The 27,622-nt window shown below is 46.7% G+C and overlaps 2 protein-coding genes across 3 annotated transcripts; both read right to left on the bottom strand.

Moving 5' to 3' along the window:
- Positions 1-303: 303 nt before the first annotated feature.
- On the bottom strand, positions 304-21,202 carry LOC142786722 (acid-sensing ion channel 1C-like). Of its 2 annotated transcripts, XM_075884364.1 has the most exons (8): positions 21,107-21,202; positions 14,242-14,356; positions 13,001-13,088; positions 5,470-5,515; positions 5,355-5,386; positions 4,914-4,986; positions 3,074-3,262; positions 304-840 (listed from the first exon to the last, which is right to left on the bottom strand). In XM_075884364.1, the coding sequence occupies exons 1-8, from the start codon at positions 21,119-21,121 to the stop codon at positions 541-543; spliced, it is 858 nt and encodes a 285-aa protein (XP_075740479.1). In that variant the 5' UTR covers positions 21,122-21,202; the 3' UTR covers positions 304-540. The 2 variants fall into 2 exon arrangements, with proteins under 2 accessions (XP_075740479.1, XP_075740477.1); XM_075884362.1 differs by lacking the exon at positions 21,107-21,202 and having other exon boundaries at positions 14,242-14,593.
- Positions 21,203-21,654: 452 nt separating this feature from the next.
- On the bottom strand, positions 21,655-26,478 carry LOC142792783 (acid-sensing ion channel 2-like). Its single transcript, XM_075885683.1, has 6 exons — positions 26,474-26,478; positions 25,864-26,212; positions 25,049-25,212; positions 23,058-23,176; positions 22,273-22,433; positions 21,655-21,663 (listed from the first exon to the last, which is right to left on the bottom strand). The coding sequence occupies exons 1-6, from the start codon at positions 26,476-26,478 to the stop codon at positions 21,655-21,657; spliced, it is 807 nt and encodes a 268-aa protein (XP_075741798.1).
- Between the last annotated feature and the right edge of the window lie 1,144 nt (positions 26,479-27,622).

Below are 27,622 nucleotides of genomic sequence, written 5' to 3'. Positions count from 1 at the left end.
CTGGCTGAGTCAAGTACCCGTGATTTCTCTTAAACACGTAGGGGCGCTGGCTGGGTCAAGCACCCGTGACGGTAACCCTCCGTGGAATTTACAATTCTGGTAACGTATCAGGACACTTTATGTAAACTATGTACTACATGAGAGCACGAAGTTCAATGGAATTCAGTTGTTGACCGTCATTTTCCTACGTAAACATAGCGAGCATTAGCCAGCGCAAGGGCGCGCACGTCTAAAGGACGTGCACTGCGCTGAGGCACACTGATGAGGTGATTAGAAAGAATAAGTAGGATTTTTTTTCGGTTATATATCTTTATTTCTGGTGACGGTTTTTTTTTTTCGTTGAAGTTATTCGTGGTTGTCGACGCGAACTCCCTTACTGAATTTCCGTTGATGTCGTTTTCACTCTAGATAAAGCGCTATCTGTTAAACATGCAGCATCACCTTGCATCGAATAATTTCACTTGCGCTTAAAACAACCTTCTAGCAATCTATATAATTTATAGCAAGCCAAGATAGCACGCAGACGTGTTTTCCAGCATCCTAATTGTTATGCAGATCACGTTCCTCGACGTACTGCCGACGTATTTCAGGCAGCAGGGTGGGACGCACGCCCAGGGACTTGAGGTCTAGCAGATGCCGCCGTCCGTATCGTCCGAAAATAGATCCGGTCACTTGACCGCCGTTACCCCACACGTTTTGCTGGGGACGACTAAAGGGTACTTGGGGAACAGAAATGCGGGAGCGGAAGTCGCCACCACGGTGCCTGATTGGTGGGGCAGGGTAGTAGTCTAGCGCTGCCCTTCCCGGGTAGGGACCGGCGAGGTCTGAGATCTCGTGTACCTGCACACGGAAGCGTCCGTTAAGTAAATGTCAACCACAATCGTACACAAAGTCGACGACGTCCTGTATCGTATCCTGTAAATATTGCGTTATAAGCGAAGCTATTATAACTGCGAGAAGTCCGCGAAGCGATGGAAGGCGTACGCCCACAACAAGGCGCCACCAGATCTATGAGACTTGCGAAGGCTTGGTTTCAGCACGATTTGTCTCTGGTCGGACTACCATGCCACTTATGTGACTGTACGAGAGGTGCGAACCGACTATTTCAGCGTGAGCTTCTTACTCCGGAGTTAGCACATATGTGTTATGGCTGTGTTGCTTATTAAGTGAACCTCTCTCTGCTGTAAAATCAACGTATAGGAGCCACTAGCATCACCTAGCTAAAGCATAGCGACGACCTAGAAGCAACCTATAAACAACCCTCATCGTCAAAAACAACCTAAATGCAAACATATTAGTCTTCAGAATCGTTCACACGCGCATATTTGGGCCGGTCACTACACGATCAACGAAATGGAAAACAGCGCGAAACAAGGGACACTAAAACAGACGGACGAAGCGTACATCTCTTTCACCAATCTGTGTTTCGCACTGTTTTTCGATTCTCAAAATCGTTCAGTATCGCTGTTTCAAGGCTTGCGCGACTTACTACTTCGCACAAGCTTGGCCGATTAATTTTCCTCATGCTTAAGTCAATATATAATTGTGGGATCACCTATTTCATGTATAAACTCGACATATGCCTACCAAAAGCAAAAGTGCACAGAAAGGAAAGGCGGGAAGGTTAACTAGTCTCGCTGCGCACCCCTCCCTATCATGTCAATGTATGGGGGCCGACATTGCGCCCCCCCCCCCTCTAGCGGCCCTCCCTGTTATGCCAATGTATGAAGCGGGCTTTGCGGATGCTCACAATGACTGAGCCGGCAGCGATTGGGGCCTCAGTGCTCACAGTTAGTCACCGGTTATTAAAAGCGTGCACTAGGCCTAAAGTGGCGCTGGGCCACACACGTCGTTTTTTTTTTTCAGCGATGTGTCAATCTAGCACTTTTTTCGGTAGTTGCCACATTGTCTTCATTCTTTGCCAATGGTTACCAGAATATGCAACACCACAATCATGCAAAAGTCGAAATGATTGATCAGCCATTTCCATGCTTTTTCAGCAGCGCAAGTGTACAAGATAGCTACCATCACGTTCACGATGCGATGACCATCCGCTTACGATGCGTCCTGTCAACATTACTTTCAGTTCTAAAACCACCTTGTGGCGCAGCAATGGTCTAAATTAGAGAGAAGGACCCTTTCGGAGCAGTTGGGCGTAGTAATTTCTAGTTGGCGCAGGTTTCTCACCAATTGTGGTGTAGACCTGATGACTTCAAGAGACCGCCTATGCCGCATTTACCCGCGATGACCTTTCAGGACGACATTCAAGGATGGTTCACGCCGTATGTATTAATTAACTGATTACCCATGGCTAACAACCTTGGTGGCTATAGTTTATTGCAGCACTCTCACTCCGAGCTAGTGAGAAATAAGACAACTAAGCAAGTTCGATAGCGTAAGCTAGTTGATATGGCATTATGAAAATGCATACGTATGTCAGTGCAAAGCTGATAAGGCCAAGGATATATTTCTTCATCCCGCTTTTCAGCTGTAATAGTCGCAGTATTAATCTTGGGATTATATATTTCACAAAAACGCGGACGTTGGCTAGGTTTTCGTATGCAGAGCTAGGGCTTTTATTCTAGGTCTCACTAAGGGTGTAAAATTTGCTGTCGTAATGCCCCCTAAATATAGTGCTTACAAAGCGACAACCTCAGCAATCAGTGATAGTTCACAATTACCTACGAAAGCTAACGCTGTGTATGCAGGCAGCCTCCTCAAGCGACTACATCAACCTACAAGTCACTATTTGGAAAATTGTGTCTGTTGAAAAACTTAAACGCAATGTATTAGACTTTATAAAGCGTACACCACTGAAAACGTCATAGAGATTGCACATGAGGTGGCTCAACAGTTCATCACGTCCCTTCAACAGTAAGCCACGCATTGGGCCAATGACAATCTGCATCAGTGAAACGGCAAGCCTTCGATTTCATGTGAGGCGACCATAATTGTATTGACTTTGCGTCAAAGTTCCAGCAGTAACTTCTATTAGGTGTATTGCGTCAAAGTACAGCAATGAATGTAAGCCGGCTCATATATTGTCGAATTGGGCATAGTTTACGTGTCGTACCCCATGCTTGTAATCCTGATGGTGACCTCCTCGTTGTCTCGACAAGTGGCGCCGCCTGGTGGTGAAAGGTCTACGCCAGAGAAGTCGGACGGCCCGCAACAGGGCGTCGAACATTCCGAAGAGTACAAAGAAGGACACGCCCAGGTACATGCCATTGATGCCGCCGATGCTGCTGACGACTCGGCTGCCCTGCGGTTTCACATGGGTACTACAGAGGCGGCGGAGCAACAGTACATGAACAAATTCAGGGTGGAGGCTCACAGCTAGAACACACTGTGGTATCATGCTTGTCGCAACAGGAATAAAGAAATGGAAATACCATAGTTAAATTGATGCGTCTTGTCTATTTGTCAATTCTTGGTTCTTTGTAACCTTGCGGGTGCGCCAAGTACCAATGTAGTAGACATGTTACATCAAACATCTTAGCAAAATGACGTCTCTAACATGCATAAACTTGATATGCATCTATTATGCCTCAGCGTACGAACAAAGCAAGCCTGGTACATTCCGCTACGGCACTTATACCAACCGGACAACAGGTTAAAGCTAAGGGCTTCAAAAAAAACTCGTCTTTGTCAGAACGATAATAAATACAGGCCTCTTAGAGCATAACTTTGAGACTTGAACACTTTCAATTCCTTGGTGTCTTTATATCGCAGCGACCTGTTTATTTGGTGTGAATTTCAGCACTCTGTAGCCGCGCGTACACTACCAGTGAGTCTAGGTGAGACCGTGCATGCTCTTCATTCTTGTCGCGCGAGAAATGTGTCATCCTAGCAGAGCATGCCAACCAATGGTTCATCGCGCGGGATGTGTGGTCGTTATATCATCATTGGTGACTAACTTCTGTACTCGCAATGGTTAGATGCGAGGCTTCTTAGGGTCGAGCTCAATCAGGTGTGCGACGTGATCACCCTTACTGCGCATGCGCGCCCCATTCCTCTCTTCTTCTACGCTTGCTCCTCCCATTTGCTCTAGACATTCTTCCCAGCGGCGTTTACACCTCCGTTGCGCATCCGCGTCCCCTCCGCTCTCTCACCTATCCTGCGCTTCCCCTCTCTCGCCTCGCAACGCCGACGCAGGCAGCATCTGCTAGCGAGTTTCTTGAGTGAAAAAACTGACCGCTCATGCTGCACAACCGTTCACTGGCCCCGCATATATAGGCACAGAATTTGGCCTCCATCATAGTGCCGCAGTTGGAGATTTTCCTCTGCGTTGTATAGCAATAAAAATTTTAGCAACGCCGATTTGAGAGCCAACGTCAATGCCACCGCCAGTGTAAACGTTAGCGCCTACTGCTTCGCATCTACGCATGGTTTTCTTTATCGGGAAATGGTGTTTTTTTTTACAAATAACTGCAAGCACTTTAACTATAAACGCTCGTTCAAACCTTTGACTAGTTCCGATCGTGCGACCATTTTCGACAAGCTATCAAAACCCTATTCAGAAAGCCCGCTGCTCACACCAGCATGTGAGCTATATGTGCGTCACCGCAAAGCATTCACGTCTGCTCGCGTTGACATTACTTCGTAAAATACGCTGCCGGCTTTTTCCTGCACATCCGATTGGTTCAGATGTGTGATCACAGACACGTGACTGAAAAATTTAGCAACGCGTGACTGAGCCAGAGTAGTCGCTTTGCGACCCGAGCTGCCATTTGTGACGTTTCGCGACAGATGGCCCTGCGACTGCCTCGATTGTGTGGCCAGTGCTAGTCGTCGGTGCGAAAGAGCCTCAACTGAGGACGCACCAAAGCATCTCAACGAAGTCCTATTTCGTAATGAAAAAAAAGAACGTGAACTGTCTCTGCGTGACAAATTCGAGCAGGCTGAGCACTCACGCTATATTTTGGCACGGACGTGACCTTGAGGTAGGTGTCTCGAGCGAAGTAGATTGCCACACGAGCAAAGGCCCTGTAAGGACAAGGAGACACGTATTGCCGTCTTAAAGCAACTGTCGACAAAGTCACTGCGTAAAACATTCAACATGCATTGGCTTCATTTGCGGCTGCTCAGTACCATTAGCCTCATTTTTCGCCCACAATCGATGATCATAAAGTTTACTTCACCTATCATAAACTATGTGTCAAGCTTGGCGCCAGCTCTTTGGCTTCATTGATGTCTAGTTAGGAGTCGTAGTAAACGCATCTATCATATAATATGTATGATAAATAAGGTTATACAGGTCAAAAACAAATAACACGTCTCATACTCAAGCGCATCCCTACTAGCTTCATGACGTTTGAATTTTGCTTGCGAATATGCTGTCGCAGAACGCTTACCTTTTTCTGCCATCCGGTGTAATGCCGAAAGACTGGCGTGACCAAAAAGAAGCAACAAGCAGTATTTTATAATTTCGCTTCCACTGCTGTACTATTCCTGGGTCCCAGTTCTTACCTCCGGCAACGCAGCTCGAGAGACTTCCTTGTGGTACTCGACATTCCTGAAAAATTATGAATACGTGTACCCTTTAATGCAATGACCTTTCATCATTTACATAATTTGTTCTTTTATTTTTGTCCCACAATCATTGGTACAACACCGAGAACTGTGTTAGTAATATTGTACGGTGAATTCGAAAGCCTATCAATATGGCACTGTGTTCTACGTGGTGCCATGAGTGGGCTCAGCGGGTTTCAAGACAAGTTGTAAATTGATCGCTGGCGCAGATGTTCCGAGATAATTGATTTAGGAGGACCTTGAAACACTTTTTAAGTAACAATGGAAAGAAATAACTGAAAAATCTCATTGCCTCACGAGTTAAACACCCCAAAATTTTGAAAACCCATTCAGTACAAGCGGAACTAGAATTATTTGTCGCACGCCGCAATTGCATTCCCTTTTCTCTCGTTCCGACAAAAGCGCTGGAAGCTAAGCAGGTGCTGGTAGCATGAGAAAAAAAATACGTCACGTGCGCCTAGTGACCTTGAGTACTTTTACTTTTTTTTGCTTCGAATACGCGGTTTTTTCAGTGTGGTCACGTGGCACACCTTGACAAGTCATGGCCTCTCACGGCGATTCCTGTAACGACCGAGCGCGCCGTGTTCAAATCAGCTAATGACTGATAGTAAGCCTTCCGCGAGTGATTTTTTAGCTTCCTCCGTTATTTGTCGAGAGAAGAGAGAGCGATTTTTAGCTTACTGATAATTTATTGTAAATTTCAGGCTGCGTGCTGCGCTACAATACTTACTTCACGTGTTTTAGGGAGACTCCACTACCAATCGAGAGCGTTTCCAGACCATATTGTAGCGATGCTGAGGCAGGCAGGCTAAAAATCAAGCGTCTTTAATAGGGCGAACTTGTGCCCACGAGTCTAATGACTATGGTCGTCGAAGCCCGAGCAGTCGAGTTGCACAGATCCACTGTCTTCCTCTTCCTCGTAGGTCGCGCACGAACGCGTGGCGCATGCCTGCCCGGTCTTGCCTGGTACTCGTGCCACAATGATTGCGGCGGGCTTCTTGAACGTGGCCAACCTGTCGCGGCATTTTCCCTCCTCAGACGCATCGTCCCGATGCTTGAGACACTGAAAGGATACATACGCACTCTCACTCGTTTTCCGACAATCTGTCATGATAGGGCTTCATGCGGACTACGTGTACCTCTTCCGTGGGATTGTGGCGTCTTGAGCTCTCGTATCCAGCGGATCTGAATTCATAAGTGGCGTCGCTGATACGGTTGAGTACTTCATAAGGGCCGAAGTATCGGCAAAGAAGCTTTCCAGAGAGTCCGCGGCGGCGCACTGGGATCCATATCCACACTCTGTCACCGGGATGATAAAGTGCGTCACTGCGTCGCTTGTTGTACCGACTAGAATCGACGTGCTGTTGGTGGCGTATTCGGTATCTTGCCGTTTGCCGTGCTTCTTCGGCTCTTTGCAATAAGTCATCTAAGTCAGGTGGATAGCTGCTTTCGTCCCGTAGTGGTAACATGGCATCCAGTGGAGTGGTCACTCTTCGGCCGAATACTAGTTCGAAATAAGCAACACAAGTTGCTTCTTGAACGGCTGTATTATATGCGAATGTTATGTAGGGTAATATTTCATTGCACTGTTTATGTTCAACATCGACATACATTGATAGCATGTTGGTCAGAGCTCTGTTGAGGCGTTCGGTTAACACATTCGACTGAGGGTGATACGCCGTTGTTCTTCTGTGATCGGTATTTGTCATGCGCATCAGGCATTGTATTAGCTCTGCAGTAAATTTGGTGCCCCGATCCGAAATAACGACGATGGGCGCCCCATGTCTGAGCACTGTGTTATTCACAAAGAACTTGGCGACTTCGGCAGCTGTCGCACTGTACAAAGAGTCAGTCTCAGCATAACGGGTCAGATATTCTAAGGCTACGACTATCTATTTCTTGCCTGTGCACAATGTCGGGAAAGGTACTAGGAAGTTCATGCCGACTTGTTGTAATGGGGCATCCGGAGAGTCTATTGGCTGGAGAAGGCTGACTGGTTTTACGGGTAGAGTTTTGCGCCGTTGACAGTTACGACAGGTTTTCACGTAGCGCTGCACTGATGCGAGCAACTTGGGCCAATAGTACTCCAGGCGAATCCTGGCGAATGTTCGGCTCGCACCCATGTGTCCAGATGTTGGCTCGTCGCGGCATGCATGTAGAATTTCCTCTTGCATGGCTATGGGCACGACTAGTAAAAACATTTCGCCATTAGGTTCGAAGTTCCTCCTGTAAAGGACACTTCCTCGAAGGCAAAATGTGGAGAGCCCTCTGGAGAATATGCGAGGGACTTGAACCTCGAAACCCTGCAGGTGGTCTAAAAGCGCCAGCCAATCCGGGGCATCTCGCTGCTGTTGAGTGATTTTGGATGCGTCGACAACGCCTAGAAATGGGAAGTCTTCCTCTTCAGGTACACTTGGATCGATGGGAGACAGTGACAGGCAGTCGGCATCGCTTCCAGATTTGTGTACGACAGTAACGTCATACTCCTGCAGCCTAAGGCTTTATCTTGCTGGTCGACCTGACGGATCCTTGAGGTTTGCCAGCCAGCATAGAGCATGGTGGTCACTGACAGCTCTGAATGGTTTACCATATAGGTAGGGTCGAAACTTGTTTACAACCCAGATGACTGCGAGGAACTCTTTTTCAGTTGCAGAGTAGTTTGCCTCAGCTTTTGAGAGTTTGCGGCTGGCATAGGCTAACACTTTCTCTTGACCATTTCGCCACTGGACCAGGATAGCGCCGAAGCCGACATTGCTGGCATCGGTATGGACTTCAGTGTTGGCTGTCCCATCAAGATGGGCAAGTATTGGTGAACCCTGTAGCTGTCTTCTTAATTCGTCAAAAGCTTTCTGTTGCTCGCTTTCGCATGTGAAGGGCACGTCGTTTTTTGTTAGTTTTGTAAGAGGTTCCGCAATCTTTGAGAAGATTTCCAAAAATCGCCTATAGTGGGATCGACGCACTGACTTTTTGTCTCTGGGTGTAGGGAACCTCTGAACAGTGGCTAACTTTGCGGGATCCGGATGAACGCCGTCAGAACTAGTGAGATGACCAAGGAATCGCAACTTTTCGAAGCCGAAGTGGCATTTTTCTGGTTTGATTGTCAAGTTTGCTGACCGGATGGCTTCTAATACTGCGCGTAGTCGCTATAGATGTTGGTCAAACGTTGCAGAGAATACCACCACGTCATCCAAATACACTAGGCATGACTGCCATTTCACTCCCGCGAGGACAGTGTCCATCATTCCCTGGAACATCACTGGCACGGAACAGAGGCCGAATGGAAGTACTTTTAGTTCGTAGAGGCCATCTGGTGTTACGAATGCCGTCTTTTCACGGTCCCGCTCATCGACTTCTATTTGCTAATATCCGCTTTTAAAATCCAAGGAGGAGAAGAAGTTTGCGGATCGCAGCTAATCTAGTGCATCGTCAATGCGTGGCAAGGGGTAGACATCTCGTTTAGTTACACTGTTCAGTTTTCGGTAGTCGACACAGAATCTAAGTGTGTTGTCTTTCTTCTTAACGAGCACTACAGGGGATGCCCATGGCCTATTCGAAGGCTGGATGACATCATCCGAAAGCGTCTACTCTACTTGCTTCTTGATAATTTCCCGTTTTTTTCTGACACTCCATATGTATGCTGGCATATATGCCTCGTATCATCTTACGTTATAATTCTGTGTTTCGTAATTGACGTGCCCTGGACCTTCGAGGCAGTTGAGTAGCAATCAGAGAATTCTTTTACCAAGGCGCAAATCTGTTTTATTTGACTGTCTGGAAGGCTCTGGTTGACAGTCACGGATGTGCCGATGTTGCAGGCCACTGGTCGAGTGGTTGACGTCGTTAAGCTGCATAGTTCGGTCGCCATACAGAAGTGGTGTAAATAGGCATTAGCCGTGCCTTGAGTGATGTGTTGAAGTTCAGTGGAAAAATTTGTGAGTAGGACATCTGCACGGCCATTTGTCAAGTGAACAAGACCCCGAGCTACGCAGACACGTTAGTTCAAAAACAGCCCTACATTTGTCTCCGCTATGCCTTCGCGGTTGTACAATGCGTCATTCTCTACGATCACCATCATACTGCAGCGTGGCAGCACAGTTACGTCATCATGAACAACGCGTAGAGCCGTTAGGCGTCGTTCCTCAGATTCCTCCATAGGTATAGCTAGTTCAGTCGAAAACTACACGCTGGACCTACGCAGGTTAGTTACGGCGCCATTAGCTCGCAAAAAATCTATTCCTATAATGAGTTCCCTTGAACATTCTGGTAGCACAATGAAATCTACAAAGCAAATAAAGCCCCGTATTTCAAGCCTTGCAGTGCATCTGCCAAGGGGCGTAATAATGTGACCGCCTGCCGTGCGTATCTGCGATCCACTCCACTGTGTGACAGCTTGGTTCAGCTTCTTCGCCATCTTGTCACTTATCACTCAATAATCAGCACCGGTGTCGACTAAGGCATTCAGCTCCCATCGTTCCATTCTCAACAGCAAATCTGAAGTAACGCTTTCGTTGCTGCACCCATCTACCGGAAATACACCGTCATCACCCTCAAACCATATTGGAGGATCTTCGTAACTGACGTTATCAGCGGCCTCACCTCCACAGGTCGCTTGCTTCAGTTTTTCGGGAGTGGACTTGGAGAACGATGACCAGGCAGCCTTGAAGATGCACGTGGGCTGGATGACCGGTAGCGCATAGGCGATGGTGACAGTGACTGATGTTGGCGTAGAGGTGGCGAGTTCTGGCGCATGGACAAGTACTCCTGAATCTCCGCTGGTCGTTCGCCGTTACAGGGGCACGGTGCATACGACGGGAAGCCTCTTAATCTAGCCTGTCGGTAAGGGCAGAATCTGTACAGATGGCCCGCTTCACCACAATGAAAACACAGAGGCCTGCGCTTGTGATCACGGCAGACGTCACTTTTCCTGGGCCTATGCTCCACATAGCGATGTATACTACGTGCTCCTGGTGGCAGATAAGTGGCCACTAGTTCCCGTGGACGAGGTGCGCAGCGTGCTGCAGGTGGGAGAACAGTGGCCGCCATCGCAACTGCTGCATTGCTGTGTACCGTGGCGTGTCTGAGAACTTCATAGTATATTCGAATAGGTTGAACCAGCTGCAGCTCACGTTCTGGCTCTCGTATAACCTGCCTCAGTTCGTCACGAACAACGTCTTTAACAGATAGTGTAGTTGGAGTCTGGGGCAATTCCAGTCTGCTCAGTTCTTCTCTAATAACTGATCTAATGAGCTCTCGCAGGGCTTCAACGTTGTTTTGCACTCCTCCAGAGAATACCTGTGCAGATGCGTAGTTTATTTTCCAGTTGTTCTGCTAAGCGCGCTGTTCCAGTGTTTTTTCGATGGCCTTCGCTTCCGAATAAAACTCAGCAACTACGTTTGGGGGCTGCGGACGAGAATGGCGAACAGCTCTTGTTTCACTCCGCGCATTAGATGGCGCACATTCTTATCCTCTGCCATGTGGTAATCTGTACGCTTGAACATACGAACCATGTTCACAATGTACAAAGCTGCGCTCTCATTTGTGAGCTGGTTCCTCGATTGAACAGCAGCCTCCATCTTTTCTTTCCGGTCTAGATTCGCGAACGTGGCCACCACTTGTCGTCGAAATACCTCCCAGGTAGACAAGGATGTTTCATGGTTCTCAAACCATGTCTTTGCGAAATCTTGCAGGGCGAAGTGTACGCGACGGAGAATCTCTCTTTTGTCCCATTCATTCAAGCTCGCCACTCTCTCGAACAGGTGCAACCAATCTTCCACGTCCTCGTTCAAGTCGCCATGGATTACTGGCGGCTGGTGCGGTTGGCTGATGAACACTTGTGCCGGTGTTACCTGGCTAGTCATAGTGGTGGCGTCCAACGTTCTAATTCCCCTTGGCGTGAAGTGAAGAGGACTGAACTCAGATGAGTCACCTCGAAGACGGCGACTTGCCCTATGGTGTACAGCAGTCACTTCTATGGGGTTGACACGCTGGTCGTCGGGGCTACGCTGTCATGAGCTCGCAGGGCTTTGATTCATTACGCCGCACCTCCACCAGAAATGTAGCGATGCTGAAACAGACAGGCTAAAAAAACAAGCATCTTTAATAGGGCGAACTTGTGCCCCCGAGTCTTATGACTATGGTCGTCGAAGTCCGAGTAGTCGAGTTGCACAGATCCACTGTGTTCCTCTTCCTCGTAGCCCGCGCATGAACGCGTGGCGCATGCCAGCCGGGTCTTGCCTTGTGCTCGTGCCACGGTGATTGAGGCGGGCTACTTGAATGTGGCCAACCTGTCGCGGCAATATTCCAAAAGTGTTGCAGGGCTCTTTACCCTCAACTTCAATCGCCAGTTGCATACGTAAAACCTGTTGGGCGGCCAATCTATTAGTGGCGCAGATGAAGACAGTGCCATGTTGGGGGAACACTGGCTTCTAGCAAGCGACAAGAACAAGCTAAGCATTATTCTAGCTCTTCCTTAGTTTCAGTTCATCGGGTCTGTGCTAAAATATAGCAGCGCTCACCACCTTCCTCCTACGAGACGTTGTTTCTGGTTTGTAGCTTGCTAGAAAAGTGTGTTAAAAAAGTGGGTAACAATTCAGACTACTAAGTACTCTACCAGTTCTTCGTGGCGTCTGCTGCAACACCGTGAATGTGGAAATAACCAGATGACTTGATGAGTTTATTGTAAGTTGGTGTTACGGAAGCTCCCACAGTATACGATCCACCCTCGTTATGTTGCAAGGACAAAGAACGCGCTGCTATTTAAATAATTTTTATTCCTTCTCATCTGGACCCTCCTTCTCCAGATTTCTGAGATTTACCCAGAAATGAACTCATTTCTTTACGACAAGACAATCCGCTTACAATACAGTGCAAATTTGTTTACAATCTTCACGTACAAAAAAAAACAGAACGTCGTTCTCTCTAGCTACAAAGAAAGAGTTGGAACAAGAAGTTAACCAGGTTAACAGCACGGCCGAATACTCTGCATCAGAAGCGGGGAAAGGGCAGCGAAGATGAAGACAAGGAAAGCAGAAAATAAATAGTATCCGTACATTGCCTTCTATGATTTCAACAGCTTTAAAATACCATACCAGCTCTTTCATAGCGCTCTTTCATACCAGCTCTTTCCTAAGCCAAGCGACAGAGTCACTTTTGATGTGTGCAGTTCTTAGGCAGTGGCGGATGCAGGATTTTTTCGCCAGGGGCCCAGCCTGTGAGAGGTCTACAGAAGTTGGACTGATAGCACCTAGGCTACTCAGGTGACACTTTGTCGAAAATGACGACAGAAACCGACAGCGTAACGGAAGAGGGTCGACAACATAGCCATAAGCTCGTGCCTTAAAGGTTGCCGAAGCAAGTTACGAGCCTAAATTGCGTCTCACACAATTTCTCAGCGTTATAATGTCAACGACGACGCAGTAAGAAACAGAATCACGCATTCCGGGTCTCCGGTGTACCGTCGGCAACTCACACACATGACCTGTGGCACTTGCACACATGCTCCGCTGATTCCAGGCCCATGATGGCCTTCACTTCTCTGATGCACTCGTCCTGCGGCTCTGTAAATTAGAGACAGGGGAATAACAAGGGCATCCTAATGTGCCTTAGTCACTGTAGTTACATACATACATACATACATACATACATACATACATACATACATACATACATACATACATACATACATACATACATACATACATACATACATACATACATACATACATACATACATACATACATACATACATACATACATACATACATACATACATACATACGTGCATACATACGTACATACATACATACATACGTACATACGTGCATACATACGTACATACGTGCATACATACGTACATACGTACATACGTACATACGTGCATACATACGTACATACGTGCATACATACGTACATACGTACATACGTACATACGTGCATACGTACATACATGCATACGTGCATGCATGCATGCATACATACATACATACGCACATACATACATACGCACATACATACGTACGTACATACGCACATACATACGCACATACATACGCACATACATACGCACGTACATACGCACATACATACGCACGTACATACGCACATACATACGCACGTACATACGCACGTACATACGCACATACATACGCACGTACATACGCACATACATACGCACATACATACGCACATACATACGCACATACATACGCACATACATACGCACATACATACGCACATACATACGCACATACATACGCGCATACATACGCACATACATACGCACATACATACGCACATACATACGCGCATACATACGCGCATACATACGCGCATACATACGCGCATACATACGCGCATACATACGCGCATACATACGCGCATACATACGCGCATACATACGCGCATACATACGCGCATACATACGCGCATACATACGCGCATACATACGCGCATACATACGCGCATACATACGCGCATACATACGCGCATACATACATACATACATACATACATACATACATACATACATACATACATACATACATACATACATACATACATACATACATACATACATACATACATACATACATACATACATACATACATACATACATACATACATACATACATACATACAGCTTGATGAAGCCTAAAGGGCTTCTTGCAGAAGGATCCAGAGTGAACATGGAACATGGTGGCTACTTCACCTTCGCAAATGGGGTATGCTTTGGCTCCCCTCCTGTTCGACGTAGTGGGCAGGTCCCGATTTTCGCAGCCGCACATACTACGCGTGTGGTCCTGTTCGCACAGGTACAGGCAGTCCTGCACTCGCAATCGACGACTGTGGTTATGTCGAGACATCGAAAACAAACTCTGCTGCCACCCTTCTTGCTCAAACAATATTTGACCTAAAGCCTTTTCGTTTTGGAGTGATAAAAGAGGTATTAAAATTCTAAAGCAGATAGTAAACCAAAAGTAAATTTAGAGCAAGACAGTTGGTATGTAGCACGTTTCATGTGTGCATGCGTGTGCCAGCAGCGCAGTCAGAAATATTTTGTGGCGTTTCAACCATACTTTATATATGTTCGTGCGTGCGTTTGTATGAGCGTGTTGGACACGCGAGCAAAATAGAAGAAACTCGCAGGGTCTGAAGCCCCCACCCCTGTGCTATGCCTGTGGTATGTGTGGGGGGGGGGGGGCGGAAACGTGCGCACGTTTCTCGCAGATAGACCACATTTAGGGTTAACAACCATCGAGTGGTGGGTGGCGTGGTGCTCGCGCGCAAGTTCATCATCGTCATGTTTAGCGCGCTAGCGCCACCAGTGGCGCCTGGAGGTGAAGCTGGGCGTGGGTACATGAAACATGAGTGGTCCTTCTTTCTGGCGCATGGCGGCTGTCGTAGTGGTTGTCTCCTGACGGGGTACCATGAGATGCGGTGACCGCGGGCCGCCTCCCGTGGGACCCTAGTGGTGAGTGAAACATGGGCAACGATTACGTTGTGTTTGTTGTAATGTTGATTTACTGTATGATAATATTGTATGAGGCCCCGTCGAAGTGGTCTAGTGGCTGAGGTACTCGGCTGGTGGCCACAGGCATAGCCTCCTTTATTCGTAACTGAAATAAAGGAGGCTATGCCACAGGTCGCGGGATTGAATCCCGGCTGCGGCGGCTGAATTTCCGATGGAGGCGGAAATGTTTAGACCCGTGTGCTCAGATTTGGGTGCACGTTAACGATCTTCAGGTGGTCTAAATTTCCGGAGCCCTCCACTACAGCGTCTCTCATAATCATATTGTGGTTTTGGGACGTTAAACTCCACATATCAATCATTCTTGTATGAGGTTCATTTATCGTGTCACATGTGACATAGCTGATCTGGCTGCCGATATCGTCGATAAAAAATGACCCCATATCTACATGTTACGCTGCAAATGTCGTCGAAAGGCGATAGTCTTGCGTCTGGGCAGAGTGAACAAAACGTTTATTTGATCTTCTGCGCAAGAAAATCAGTGAATGGTATTGTCAGCGCTGCGTTAGAGTGCCTCGAGCGTGCAGCGGAGGCGAACGAGTGCATCGAGTCACGTCACACGTGAGACATGAGGGCTATCTGGCAGTTATCATCTAAAACGCAGCGCGTGCGCCCTGCGCGCCCGTCTCGGAAGTGATAAGATGTAGAACGCAAGGCAACGGGTAGGTGCCACCACCATGTCGTCTTAGCAAACCGTTGGAAACCCTCGCCTTTTCGTGCAAGGGTTGCCTGGTCAGCGCAACGTGATAAACGCTACGGTCCTTATAATTCCTTTTGTATGCCTTTTTAGTAAAAGACACGCATACAGAATATTGACGTGTTGTTATGGTGCCTCAGATATGAGCAATAATTGCTTATTCATTGACAATCGCACAAGTATGAACGCTGGCTCTTGAGCAATGTTGCTGGGCGCTGCGGATGGGGTCAACCGTTTGGAGTATCGTTTAGCCACTGTAGTGCCATTTAAGGCACCGTTAAGGGTGGACAAACAGACAAATGTACAGACAGACAGACCAAATTTTTTTGTAGCAGGTCCCCAAGAAAGACTATCGTCTTTAAAATAGTTAAATAAATGCTGTGTTAGGTTTGTTCGACCATGTCTACTGTTTCCATGTTTCGAAAGCGGTAGCGTTCTCATCTAGACCCCCAAAGCGCGCGCGCGTTGTGTGTGTGTGTGTGTGTGTGTGCGCATCAGGTCAAGCACATACCTTTAGTTTCCTAAATATTCAAAAAATATATTTCAATAAATTAAGTTTTTACGAAGTTAATGGTTCTGGTTATATGTTATATTGAATCCCCACAATATCGGAGCCTAAGCGTACCTACTATAAGGCCCAGTCAACTGTCTGGATAAATAATGAAAATATATTCAATAGGTTTCGTTAAAGAGCAGAAGACTTTCTCATGAGCACATGAGATTGTGGCGGCACTTGGTGAAGCAGGTCTCAACCATGTACTTCTTTCTACACGACCTCCAAGATCTGCTGTGGTAGAACACGACAAACACTCAAACCAAAGAATACACCACGTGACACGAACGCTGACGTGCGAGTGTAGCAACGGACACATTAATCAAGCATTAGTGTCTACTCAAGATTTTTTTTATTTCGTCCATTTAGCTTTTCCGATTCATACTACCTGTTTTAAGCAAGATTACTGAAGTAGGCCAACCCATGATTACCTCGTCGCGCTTGATAAAGAAGTGCTTCATTTCACCATAGCATGCTCACTTTGCGTCAGTTTCTTTTTGCAAGACCGATAATCTGAATGATTGTTGAGTCAATGCCCAATGTGGAGCAATCACGAACCCACCTCTGTTACAGCACCATCTGTAACGAGACAGATGGTGCTGTCATCCTTTTAATAACTACATTCCTTTATAGCACTTGCGTCGTTATGTTCTCTAATTGTTTCCATCATCAGTGCACGCTTCCTGTAACGATAACTCAATAAAATGCTACTTGAAGTTGTGCGTCAATCTAAATGTTTTGCTCGGTTAAAGGGGCAAAAGGGACATGTTGGTGCACAACTGAAAAAAATCAGGCTGCAGCGCAGATATATTTACCGATAGCTGAACGAATATCTGTGGCTTGAAAGTTTCGGTTTGGCACTCGCGATTTTACAAATACCTTATGAAAGATAAAGCGGACGATCTGACTAGTTCACACTTGCGAAAATTAAAAGCGACGTCAATCAATGACACGGCGAATCATGCTAATTGTAGTTGTTCGTTCTGACAGGATGTGGCATGTACGCGAACATGGACACTAAAAGAAAGACTCGGACAAATCAGGTGCCTGACTAGTTTAAGTCTTTCTCCTGGTGTTCGTGTGTCTTCCATGTCCTGTCAAGGTGACGTTAATCAGGCTGAGATACGGTCGAAGTTCACTTTCCACCTGGTTCTCGTTCTTCTCTGGTACCCAGTTTGTCGCGTTGGATTGTCGGGAAAGTTGTCATCTCGGTACAAGGGGCCTTACCGTATCACACGACAGGTAATGGACGTTACCTATAAGCTCGTTCGAGTCTTCGAGACTAACTTGTCTACAAACACCCCCAGTAACGTAGTGCAAGTCCGCAAGTTGAAACTATACCGCCCTCCTTCTGAAGACCTCGTATGAAGTGCACCGAGGCGGCGCTTCTACAGCCAGGGGGTAATACTACGTAGCTAGCACGTCAAGGGGGAAACATTCTACATACAGAAGAAGACGAAAATGACTAGCTTGTCTGCTGTGCGTGCTGTGCCAATGCCACCTAGACATCAGGCCTGCTCACTGCTTCCGTGACGTCGCTCGTTTTTCCCGAGCAAGCGTGCGTACGGGAGTCTGAATCAATTGCCCCAATCGTCTCCCCTTAAAAGAAAACGTTCGCGGCAAAGTTTACGTGCTTAAAAGCTTTATTCTGCCTTTTGAGTAAAATAAATGCACTGGTAATGTATCGCGCTTTGAAGCATTTGGAGACTCCTCTGTGGGCCATTTCTTCCACGATAAAGCCAAAGATTGACAATATCGAACATATGGTCGATTTATAAGTGAAAAAGTTGATGGACCAACAAATTGACAAAATAAAGAGGTAAATTTTGTTCATTTTTTATTTATTTACTCACTTACGCTATCTAGAAAAGGCATAGAAACTGTTCCTAACTCATTTGCAAAAATTCTGCAGTTTTATTTGTACTCTTTCGAACATCTGTCTTCATAGACACGAAGTAATTGAGGAGAGTGTGTGCTGCTGCCACAAGTATGGTATTCAGCAAAATATCAGAGTGATAACCATTGCAAGAGAAAACAATATCTTTTGTTTCACAGTAATCTCTTGTGACTGACACAAGAAGCGCCGTTTCCTCTTTTGCTCTGGCCCCTCTCGCAGTGATGCGTAGCCGGTCATGTAACTTAGGGCATGAGAAAACTGTTAGTACTGGGTTTATATTAAACCGTGTAGCCCGCGTAAGTGCTTCTATCGCACTGCTGGTTTTCGGGATGGTATATTTTTGGTAGTGGTTCATAATTATTCTAGCTTGAAGTAGAGATTACACACCTGAAAACCAATTAGGAGAGTTCTTTACCGTAAGTATCTACACGCATATGAATTTCAGGGAAACATAATAGACTAAGGTTGCGACCGCTATAATATTGCATTAACATGATAACAACACCGGCAATAAAATACTATGCACAACACCGATGCACTAAGTAACGCAACAGCCTTCCTTCCATTGTTATCGCCCAAGTGAACAGAGGTAATACAAGTCCGTGGTGCTAATCTCCCGTTGCAAAATTTTTGCTGACCCTGAAGGAAAAACGCCTGTTCTACAAACGTTCTGCAACGCGCGTTTATTAATTTAATGCCAGGGCCTACGCCAACAAGTCAGAAACACACATAACACATTTATTTCGGAGCAAGAACGGAATATGGTGGCGACCGGGCCATTGGAACGACTTAAAGATATGTAGTACGGACAACACGTACCTCACCTTCGGGTCACGAAGAAAACGGATGCCCCGCCGCGGTGGTCTAGTGCCTAAGGTACTCGGCTGCTGACCCGCAGGTCGCGGGTTAGACTCCCGGTGGCGGCGGCTGCATTTCCGATGGAGGCGGAAATGTTGTAGCCTGTGTGCTCAGATTTGGGTGCACGTTAATGAACCCCAGGTGGTCAAAATTTCTGGAGCCCTCCACTACGGCGTCTCTCATAATCATATGGTGGTTTTCGGACGTTAAACCCCACATATCAATCAATCAACGAAGAAAATGGATGCCGACATCAGCTTGACGAATAACACGCTCCCATTTTGTTCTTTGGTCGTGTTTAGGAAACGAGAACACTCGCGGCATCGGTCCCTTTGCTGCGACAAATCGCCACGCAGCATCGCCCAGGCCCCCGCCGCGGTGGTCTAGTGGCTAAGGTACTCGGCTGCTGACCCACAGGTCACGTGTTCGAATCCCGGCTGCGGCGGCTGCTATTCCGATGGAGGCGGAAATGTTGTAGGCCCGTGTGCTCAGATTTGTGTGCGCGTTAAAGAACCCCAGGTGATCGAAATTTCCGGAGCCCTCCACTACGGCGTCTCTCATAATCATATGGTGGTTTTGGGACGTTAAACCGCACATATCAAGCATCGTCCAAGCATTCTGATTTTCAGCCGTACAGATTGCGAATATCCAGTGCACTAAACGCATCACATATCAGCGCGGAAGTTCACGGTCACAAAAAAAGATGGTATTCTCAAGTCGCCAACAAGAACACTAGCACGCGACAAAAACTTTCGTCTGGCTTCGACGAGAGCAAGCGTAGGCACGTCTGGGTAGCGAAACACGCTGGTCAAAACTGAGTGACGTCAGATCCCGTGGCTGACACAGTGAGCAGGTCTAAAATAATCTAGGTGGCATTGACTGTGCTTGTTTTTATAAGTGGAAATACACTCGCAAACAGTCACGTTTCGTCTCATTTTGCGTAACATAATCTAGGAAGAGACCAGTATACCAGCCGGAATGATATCTTAGTGTAGAATGATGGTGAAAAGTACCAAGCACAAGGCAAGAAAGACCACGGAATGTTCAAACTTGTTGGTAACCACAATGGTGTCTGCAATGCCCACGAACTATACTGATGGCGAACTGTGCGATTCAAGGTGGTGCCCGCAGGAGAGTCAACCCATTTGTTAGCATAGGAACAGATATGCGTGCGTCCATAATAACCACAATAAGTTGCGCTAGATGCCATGCGCCAAAAAAACTATATGCTTTTTTTTATCTCTATCGCCGCTATTGCACATTAAACACAATCAAAATGACTTAGGAGAGTGAAACAAACATTTACGAACTAAAAGACGAATGACTGATAGCCGTATTACGTTATTCATAATAGCACTTTTCTGAAGAAGAGTAGAGCGCCCTATTTTGAAGTATCGCCTATTGAAGATCGCTCAGTTATAAAAGAAAACAATGATTTAAAAAAAACACTGAAGGAAGCTATACACAAGTGAAGCAGCGTTAGTCTCAGCTGAAAAGGTGAGAAGATAACATTCAACTAATCTGCATACCTACAGAAAAACTCCTGAAGCTGGTATGTGTATGCGCTGTGGGCCATCACTGTAAATGCTACTTGCCATGCATATTCATGAGAACTTCACGTCTTGTAAGAACATATCAGGTGTTTTTTTGCGTTTCCGAGGGCCCCGTTTTTTCAAATGTGCTGTAGGTATGCAAACCCATAGTGTTTTTTTCCTGCCAACGCGTTCACAATCAGGCTAGCACTGCCAAACAAGAGAGCTGCTGCTAGAGCAGCCAGTTTGTCGTCTGCTAACGCACGTGTCCTTGGTGGGGTGACAGTCTATGGGCATTGCGAATAGCGCAGTAGAAGAGCGTACGCTACCAAAGCGGAATGAACCGGGTTGAATTCACAGTGCTGCATGTATACCCTAGTACACAGCGTAAGAGTGACCAGTTAAATTCACTCTCATCAGACATTTATTTTCTGAGTGAAGTAAGCACACAGTGATCGGCTTCCACTGAACCATTCACCGAGTTTGAACCGGTGATTGCGCGTACTTACCTCTCTGGTGTACATGCTGTTGTTGCGGCTGAAGCGTCTCAGAGAGCGAGGCCAGCTACTGCGGCAGGGATACTGGTACGGCTCTGGAAGGGCTGCCCTTTTCTCCTGAGAATCACCGCAATTGGAAACCGAACAATACAGTAAGGGAATAAACTAAGATGCACACGCACGTACAGTTTGCTACCCTACTACCGAAAACGTGCAATGAATGAAACCTCCTTCCCGAGCCCAATGCTTCTTAGGGGAATGAAACCTGAAGCTTCATTTCACCTGTGGAAGGTGGCTGACCAACGACGGTATCTCTGCCCGTTAGACAGAGTTGTATTCAGTGGTTGTTTGAATGTTTTACTCAGCCAGGTACCAAACGCTCACCATATCTCTCTCTCACTCTTATACCCTTCGCCGGAGCTGCTGATGCCATGCACCCACACATTTCGCTATTAAACCGCTTCACGGGGTGGTATACGAACCGCGTGCAGCTATCCCATAGGAACTACGAATCGAACCCGCGACCTTCTATTCAGCAGCCTAGCAGCGTAACTACTAGACTACTGTGGCTGGCAGAAAAAAAATATTTTTAACGTTTTTTGAATGGAAGAGGTCAAATTTTGGAGGCGCGCATGCACTCGTTTTCTATAGCCTGAGTCGCTTTGAAACTTTGGAACTCACACACCAACCAGCCATTTCTTATATACTGCGCTGTCTTCCGGTCTCTATATACCTCGTGCCTAAGATATTTACTTCTATCACTCATCGCGTTGTGTTTAGCTTTTCATTCATAGCAGGCGACAAAAAAAGAAGTTTAGACAGAAGCAGCTCAAGCTGTTATCTATTTATATTCAAACGCACCACTATAATGAGACAGAATTAAGACAATGTAACTGTTATAACCACACATAGCAAACATTGCCCAACATCATTGAGCGCTTTCCATCATTGTGTCAGCACTAGCAAATATTTGTTATATTAGTCATATCAATATAACATTACCAAGCACTTATCCACCATCATCTAACAGTGTCAGTGCTGGCAGCGTCCAATAAATAACGGTAGTCCAGAACACTACCCCATACCATTTAGTGGCAAATAATCGCGTAGTATATACACTAAGGAGTATTCTCTGTCGCCCGTGCGATAACGACAAATAGACAAAGCGGGACGCTCACCATCGAAAGGCTTATGTAGGTCACGTATCCAGGCTCCACGAACACCACGTCGTTGCAGAGCACGGGGCGGAAGCCGTGGCCGTGAACCACGACCACGAAGCCCATCTCCGTCGTGGTGGGCAGGTACTCGGGCGCCTGGGCGTCCAGCACGAGCTCCAGACCTGGAGCACAGTGTAAGAAGCTTTTACTTAACAGTATTCTCGCATAACAGTATTACCGCACACTTTTGCAGATCACACGACTCTACAAAGAGAGTATAATGAAAACCTATTGGAGTTCGCGTGTCTCTTTAACGAGAGTAGTATACGTGCCAAGTCTGAACTACTAAAGAAAGTCAAACAAATCTTCTATCTTTTTAGTGTAGCGTAACAAATGTCCTCTTCCTCTATAAGAGCGGGACACGTGCGATCGATCATTATACAATACACCTACAAAATATCACTTTGCTAAAAAGCTGATCTATTGTGATTTACAGATCACAATAGATCGCATGTATTTCTACAGACGACAATATATTAACAACTTTTCGCCTGAAGGACCAACAACTTGTAACAAACCATAGCAAATAAACATTGATTGATTGATTGATTGATTGATTGATTGATTGATTGATTGATTGATTGATTGATTGATTGATTGATTGATTGATTGATTGAAGACGACCTACTTGAATGACAGCAGCAATGTTCATCCCTTAAATGTGTTGTCCGGAGTATGGTTGCAAATTATACGTGCGTTTAGTCGCCTTTGATGGCTTTACTGGAGCTCATCTTCCTTTATCTTACCGTCTTCGGGAGCGGTGGCCGTGTGGTACCGGTAGAACTCTTCATTTTTCCGCTCAGTTGAGCCGCAGTGGAAGCAGAAGCAGTTGCCGTAGTGCGAATCGAACGTCGGACTGAAGAACCTGCGCGTGGAATGCTTCTGTAGCACGCCCGAAGAATCCGCTTCGAAGCTACACCTACTGAAAATATGTATATATACGTCAAGGAAATAAGTGTAGGGCAACATGAGCGGTACCGGTGGCTAATAGACTGGACTGCCATCAATCGTGACTCATTTAAGTGTGGCAGTCACACTAATCAGACCGAACATCGCTCACCATTTGTCGCTTCTTAGTCGCCAATCTGGCACACGCACCCGCAAATACATACGCGCGCATGCAGGCACATGCACGGCACAGACACACCGAGAAAGAGAGAGGCGTACGCACCTGGACCCTCTGTGGCGCCGACCAGAATTAGAACAGAATATCGCGGTGGAAGGAGTTTGTATCTGATGCGTTCGCTTAAAAAATAAACTAAAGTTTTGTTCTGCTATGTGGATATTCCTCCTGCACAACATGTACCAACTTGTTCACACAATCAACATCCTTACCCTTCGATTCATGTATCTACTGCTTTTCCGAGCCCATGCGTTCAGTATCACGAAGAGGCGTGACATTGAGGCCGACGATTTCGTTTTTTTTTTTTCAGTGCAGACTCTCTCTCTTTTAAAGACAATCTGCAAAGCTTGAATTTAAATCATACCCTTTAGAAATCATGCTCACTTCGTTGCTGCAATGGCAGCAATGCTTAGACTTACCAACCACAGCTCGGTGGTTGCTCTGGACTGTGGTGAGTCATTGTGATGTTGAGCTAAGGTGTACGTACAAGTAACTTCCAGCAACTCTTCCTCAAACATCATTCGAAAAATATGGCTTATAATTAATGTTTGCATATCACCCACATAATATTTAGTGGTGAAGTCGGGAGGCTGAAGCGGAAATTAGACAGTCCCAAACAGTTCGATTCGTGGAATGGCCTGTCACAAATATTGGGGCCGAATACAACAAAATTTCCTTTCGTCTTGTTCGTAAGGATTCTCTGCCGTTGGCCAGCCGGCTTCACTAATGATACGACCAGCATAAAAACTCCCTAGAATTTTATTATAGGGTACGGGGTACTTTCGAATATGGGCTTCAGTGAAAAAAATTAAAGGTTTGCTACAAATTTCTTTGGTTCATCCATTCACAGAGTGTACCAGAATATTTTTATATTACAGCGGCAGCCATTATAAGCACCCTGGAGGGACATTTCTGTGGTCAGCTTCGCCATCTTGTGCCACGTAAAGTCCTAATCAATAACAACGCACCACGCGAAGTATTTTTCATGTGCGAGCGAAAGCTTCCGAGTGCGAAAGCGGGCGTGGCTGAAACAGAGACGAAACGCGCCGGCTGGCTGCGTTGGGCGAAGGAGCGTGCTGGAGTACCGAGAAGGAAGGGGAGCTGCGTCACTCGGCCATAAATTTCAAAGTATGATAAAGTATGGGCAGATGATTCCTACCTATTTTTGTATAAGTTCCGGTCCCAACTCTTTGTTGACATTGTTATAGCGACCGATATCGTGTAACCTCCTCGCTCTTTTGAGTGGATATATTCCCCTTACGCCAATGTTCTGCACAGTTACGCGGCGTTGGATCCTAATAGACTTAGCTGCTAGAATTACTTTGCATTACATCCCGATTTTCGGCATCACATGCATATTGATTGATGATTGATATGTGGAGTTAACGTCCCAAAACCACCAACTCATTTTGAGAGACGCTGTAGTGGAAGAGTCCGGAAGTTTGGACCACCTGAGGTTCTTTATCGCGCCCCTATATCTAGGCAAACGGGCCTGAAGCATGTTCGCCGTCACTGAAAATGCAGCCGCCGCGGCCCGGATTTGATACCGCCGCCTGCAAACCAGCAGCCGAGTGCCTTAGCCACAAGACCACCATGGCGGGTCTACTCGCTTACATTTGGTCGGTGCAGTTCTTTTGCGCGTAGCGGCAATACACGATCATGTCCCATATCTGGTGACCGAGACGAAAAAGACGTCGCACGGTGCTACGTTCCTCCTTGTGCCTTTGGGCCATCCATACTTGCAGCTGCCTGAATAGTTCACCATCACCGCCGTTGGGCTGCGCACACCGAAGCAAGGAAGGGGTAGCGTAGACAGATGATAGGAAAAGTGTTAATGTAACGTATTTTGGAACACTTCGGACTACTTAGGTGGAGGTACACCAAAAAGTGACCTTGCAGCATGCACGCCGGCCTAATTAAAGGAAGATTTAATTTATTTATGGACCTAAAATAGCAGCTCTGATATTGACCCATGACATCAGGTTCAATCGAATGCACAGAATAGAGATTACTAGGGGGAACTGTGGCTGCATGCGATCGTTCAGATTACATGATGAAAATGACATTGAAAGCGCATGCCTTTCTTCCCACTTTGTGTTAGTAACTCGAACATTTTTCTTGCGAGATCTATTGCAATTTACGTTCCTATACAACGAATAAATATCATGCGTTTTTGCCGACACATAAGAAATTGTACCTCCTACCAAAATTGAGAAACTAATCATTGTAGGTAGTGTACAGTATATGTCGTTAAAAATAATCTACTTGCGAAGACAAATACAAGTCGGGTTTTATTAAGTTCACAATAACTTTCGATTTCACGTATATACAGGTATTAATAGAGGTAAACACGTGGGCTACGAAAAGAGTCTGCATAAATATATATTTGCGGCATTTTCTGTCGTCATTTTTCCACCTCACATTCTCACCTCATCGTAGGTGGCGTTGTCAGCGCAGTTCCGTTCGAGGACCTTCGTGGGCGCGCCCTTTTTTCCGTGCAGAGTGGCTTGCGCCGCACAGAGGCGAGACCGTCGCAGCGGGTTGGCGTTGCACACAGTGACGTCCGGGAAAGCCATGGCGAGGCCCTGCTCGGAACTGTAGCTCGTGGCCACCGGGAAGGCGGCGTACTCGCTGAACACCAACAGACACTCGAGCCCGCACTGGCCCACCAGGAGAGTGACGACCAGTAGCCAGCAGAGCTTACGCAGCAAGCCACCTCGCCTGCCACATAGCACATCGAAGCCGGGACCTCCGGATTCGGCCACCAAGTCACGAAACCTTGAAGATTGTGCAAGGGACACTGTGTGTAGACGAAGGCGCTTGTGTTTGTCGTTCCTTTTCTGTCCTCTTTTCCACGCTCTTTATATCTTTCAGCAAGCCCACCGACAAGCCCAACTAAGCGTCCTCATGATGCGTACACCGCCGGTAAGTAAGGCGTGAACATGTGAGGTGGGGAAGCAGGGGAGTGCCCCTTCCTTATTATGTAAGGGGGGGGGGCGCAAGCTCTGCCCCTTACCTTTCTTCAGTCGGACCTCTCACGGCATTTTTAACGCATAGGATTACGGTATTCTTTCTTTTTTGTTTACAATATTTTTCTATGAACTGCATTTAACAAACTGTCTACTTCCGCCTTCCCCCTGGAAAGCCGAGGACTAATGGAAGACCTTTGTGAGAAGCACGTCATCCCGAGGGGATGCATCTCCCCGTCCCGTCAGGGTACGGCCCGCCGATGCCGCCCCTTATAAGGGGGAGTGAGCGTTCTCTCCGGATGAAATAAAGTTGTTTGCCTGCCTGCCCTTTATTTTCATTTTCACATACATTGTGGAGCTCATTTTCTTTTATATTCTAACAGAAACGGGTGTAAGAGGTGGAGGTCAAAATTCACGCACCCCTATTTTAGAACCCTGCGCAAGCCCACTACTGATAGATCACGCTCATCCACCTCCTAGCGCGTCCCTCAAAGCAAGAACATTCAGCATATGCAAATACTACTCGCGGACCGCTTCACATAAAACAGACTCCCACAAGGCGTGGCATCTGCCCAATTTTTCTAAACACAAAACGAAATCAGACTTTGTAAAATGGAGTTGATAGTTTTATGGTGCAGAAGGTGAGGGCAACTTAGCCCTGCCTGCTACTTCTTTTTTTGTTGTTGATGGTGATTACGTCGTTATTTTACATTGCGTGTACAATATTTGTCTGCATTTGTCCTTCATCTTCACTCGTATATAATCGTCATCGCTGTGAGCACCTTATTCGTACGATGAATTGATGAGACGGCTCTGCTGAATAAACGGCGTCGAGACCACCATATCACTGCTGTCTTGCAACATATTTATATGCCTTGTTTCTGGCATGGAGTGGTACCCGGCATAAAAAAAACAGCAAAATGTGACCCCACATATACATTGCATGCATGGGAAATGTCCTATAGTGTCGAAGGACAGTAAGTCGCTGCTCCTGTTTATGTCATACACCCCGCTGTGGTGGTCGAGTGGCTAAGGCGCTCCGCTGCATACCCGCAGGTCGCGGGATAGAATCCCCGCTGCGGCAGCTGCATTTCCGATGGAGGCGAAAATGCTGTACGCTCATGTGTTCAGATCTGGGTGCACCTAAAGAACCCCAGGTGGTCGAAATTTTCTGAGCCCTCCACTTCGGTGTCTCTCATAATCATAAGCCGGTTTTGCT

The sequence above is a fragment of the Rhipicephalus microplus genome, chromosome 2, assembly GCF_043290135.1.
Source record: "Rhipicephalus microplus isolate Deutch F79 chromosome 2, USDA_Rmic, whole genome shotgun sequence".
Lineage (NCBI taxonomy): Eukaryota > Metazoa > Arthropoda > Arachnida > Ixodida > Ixodidae > Rhipicephalus > Rhipicephalus microplus.
The sequence above is the reverse complement of the archived record's forward strand: the minus strand, read 5'-3'. Positions and strand labels throughout refer to the sequence as shown.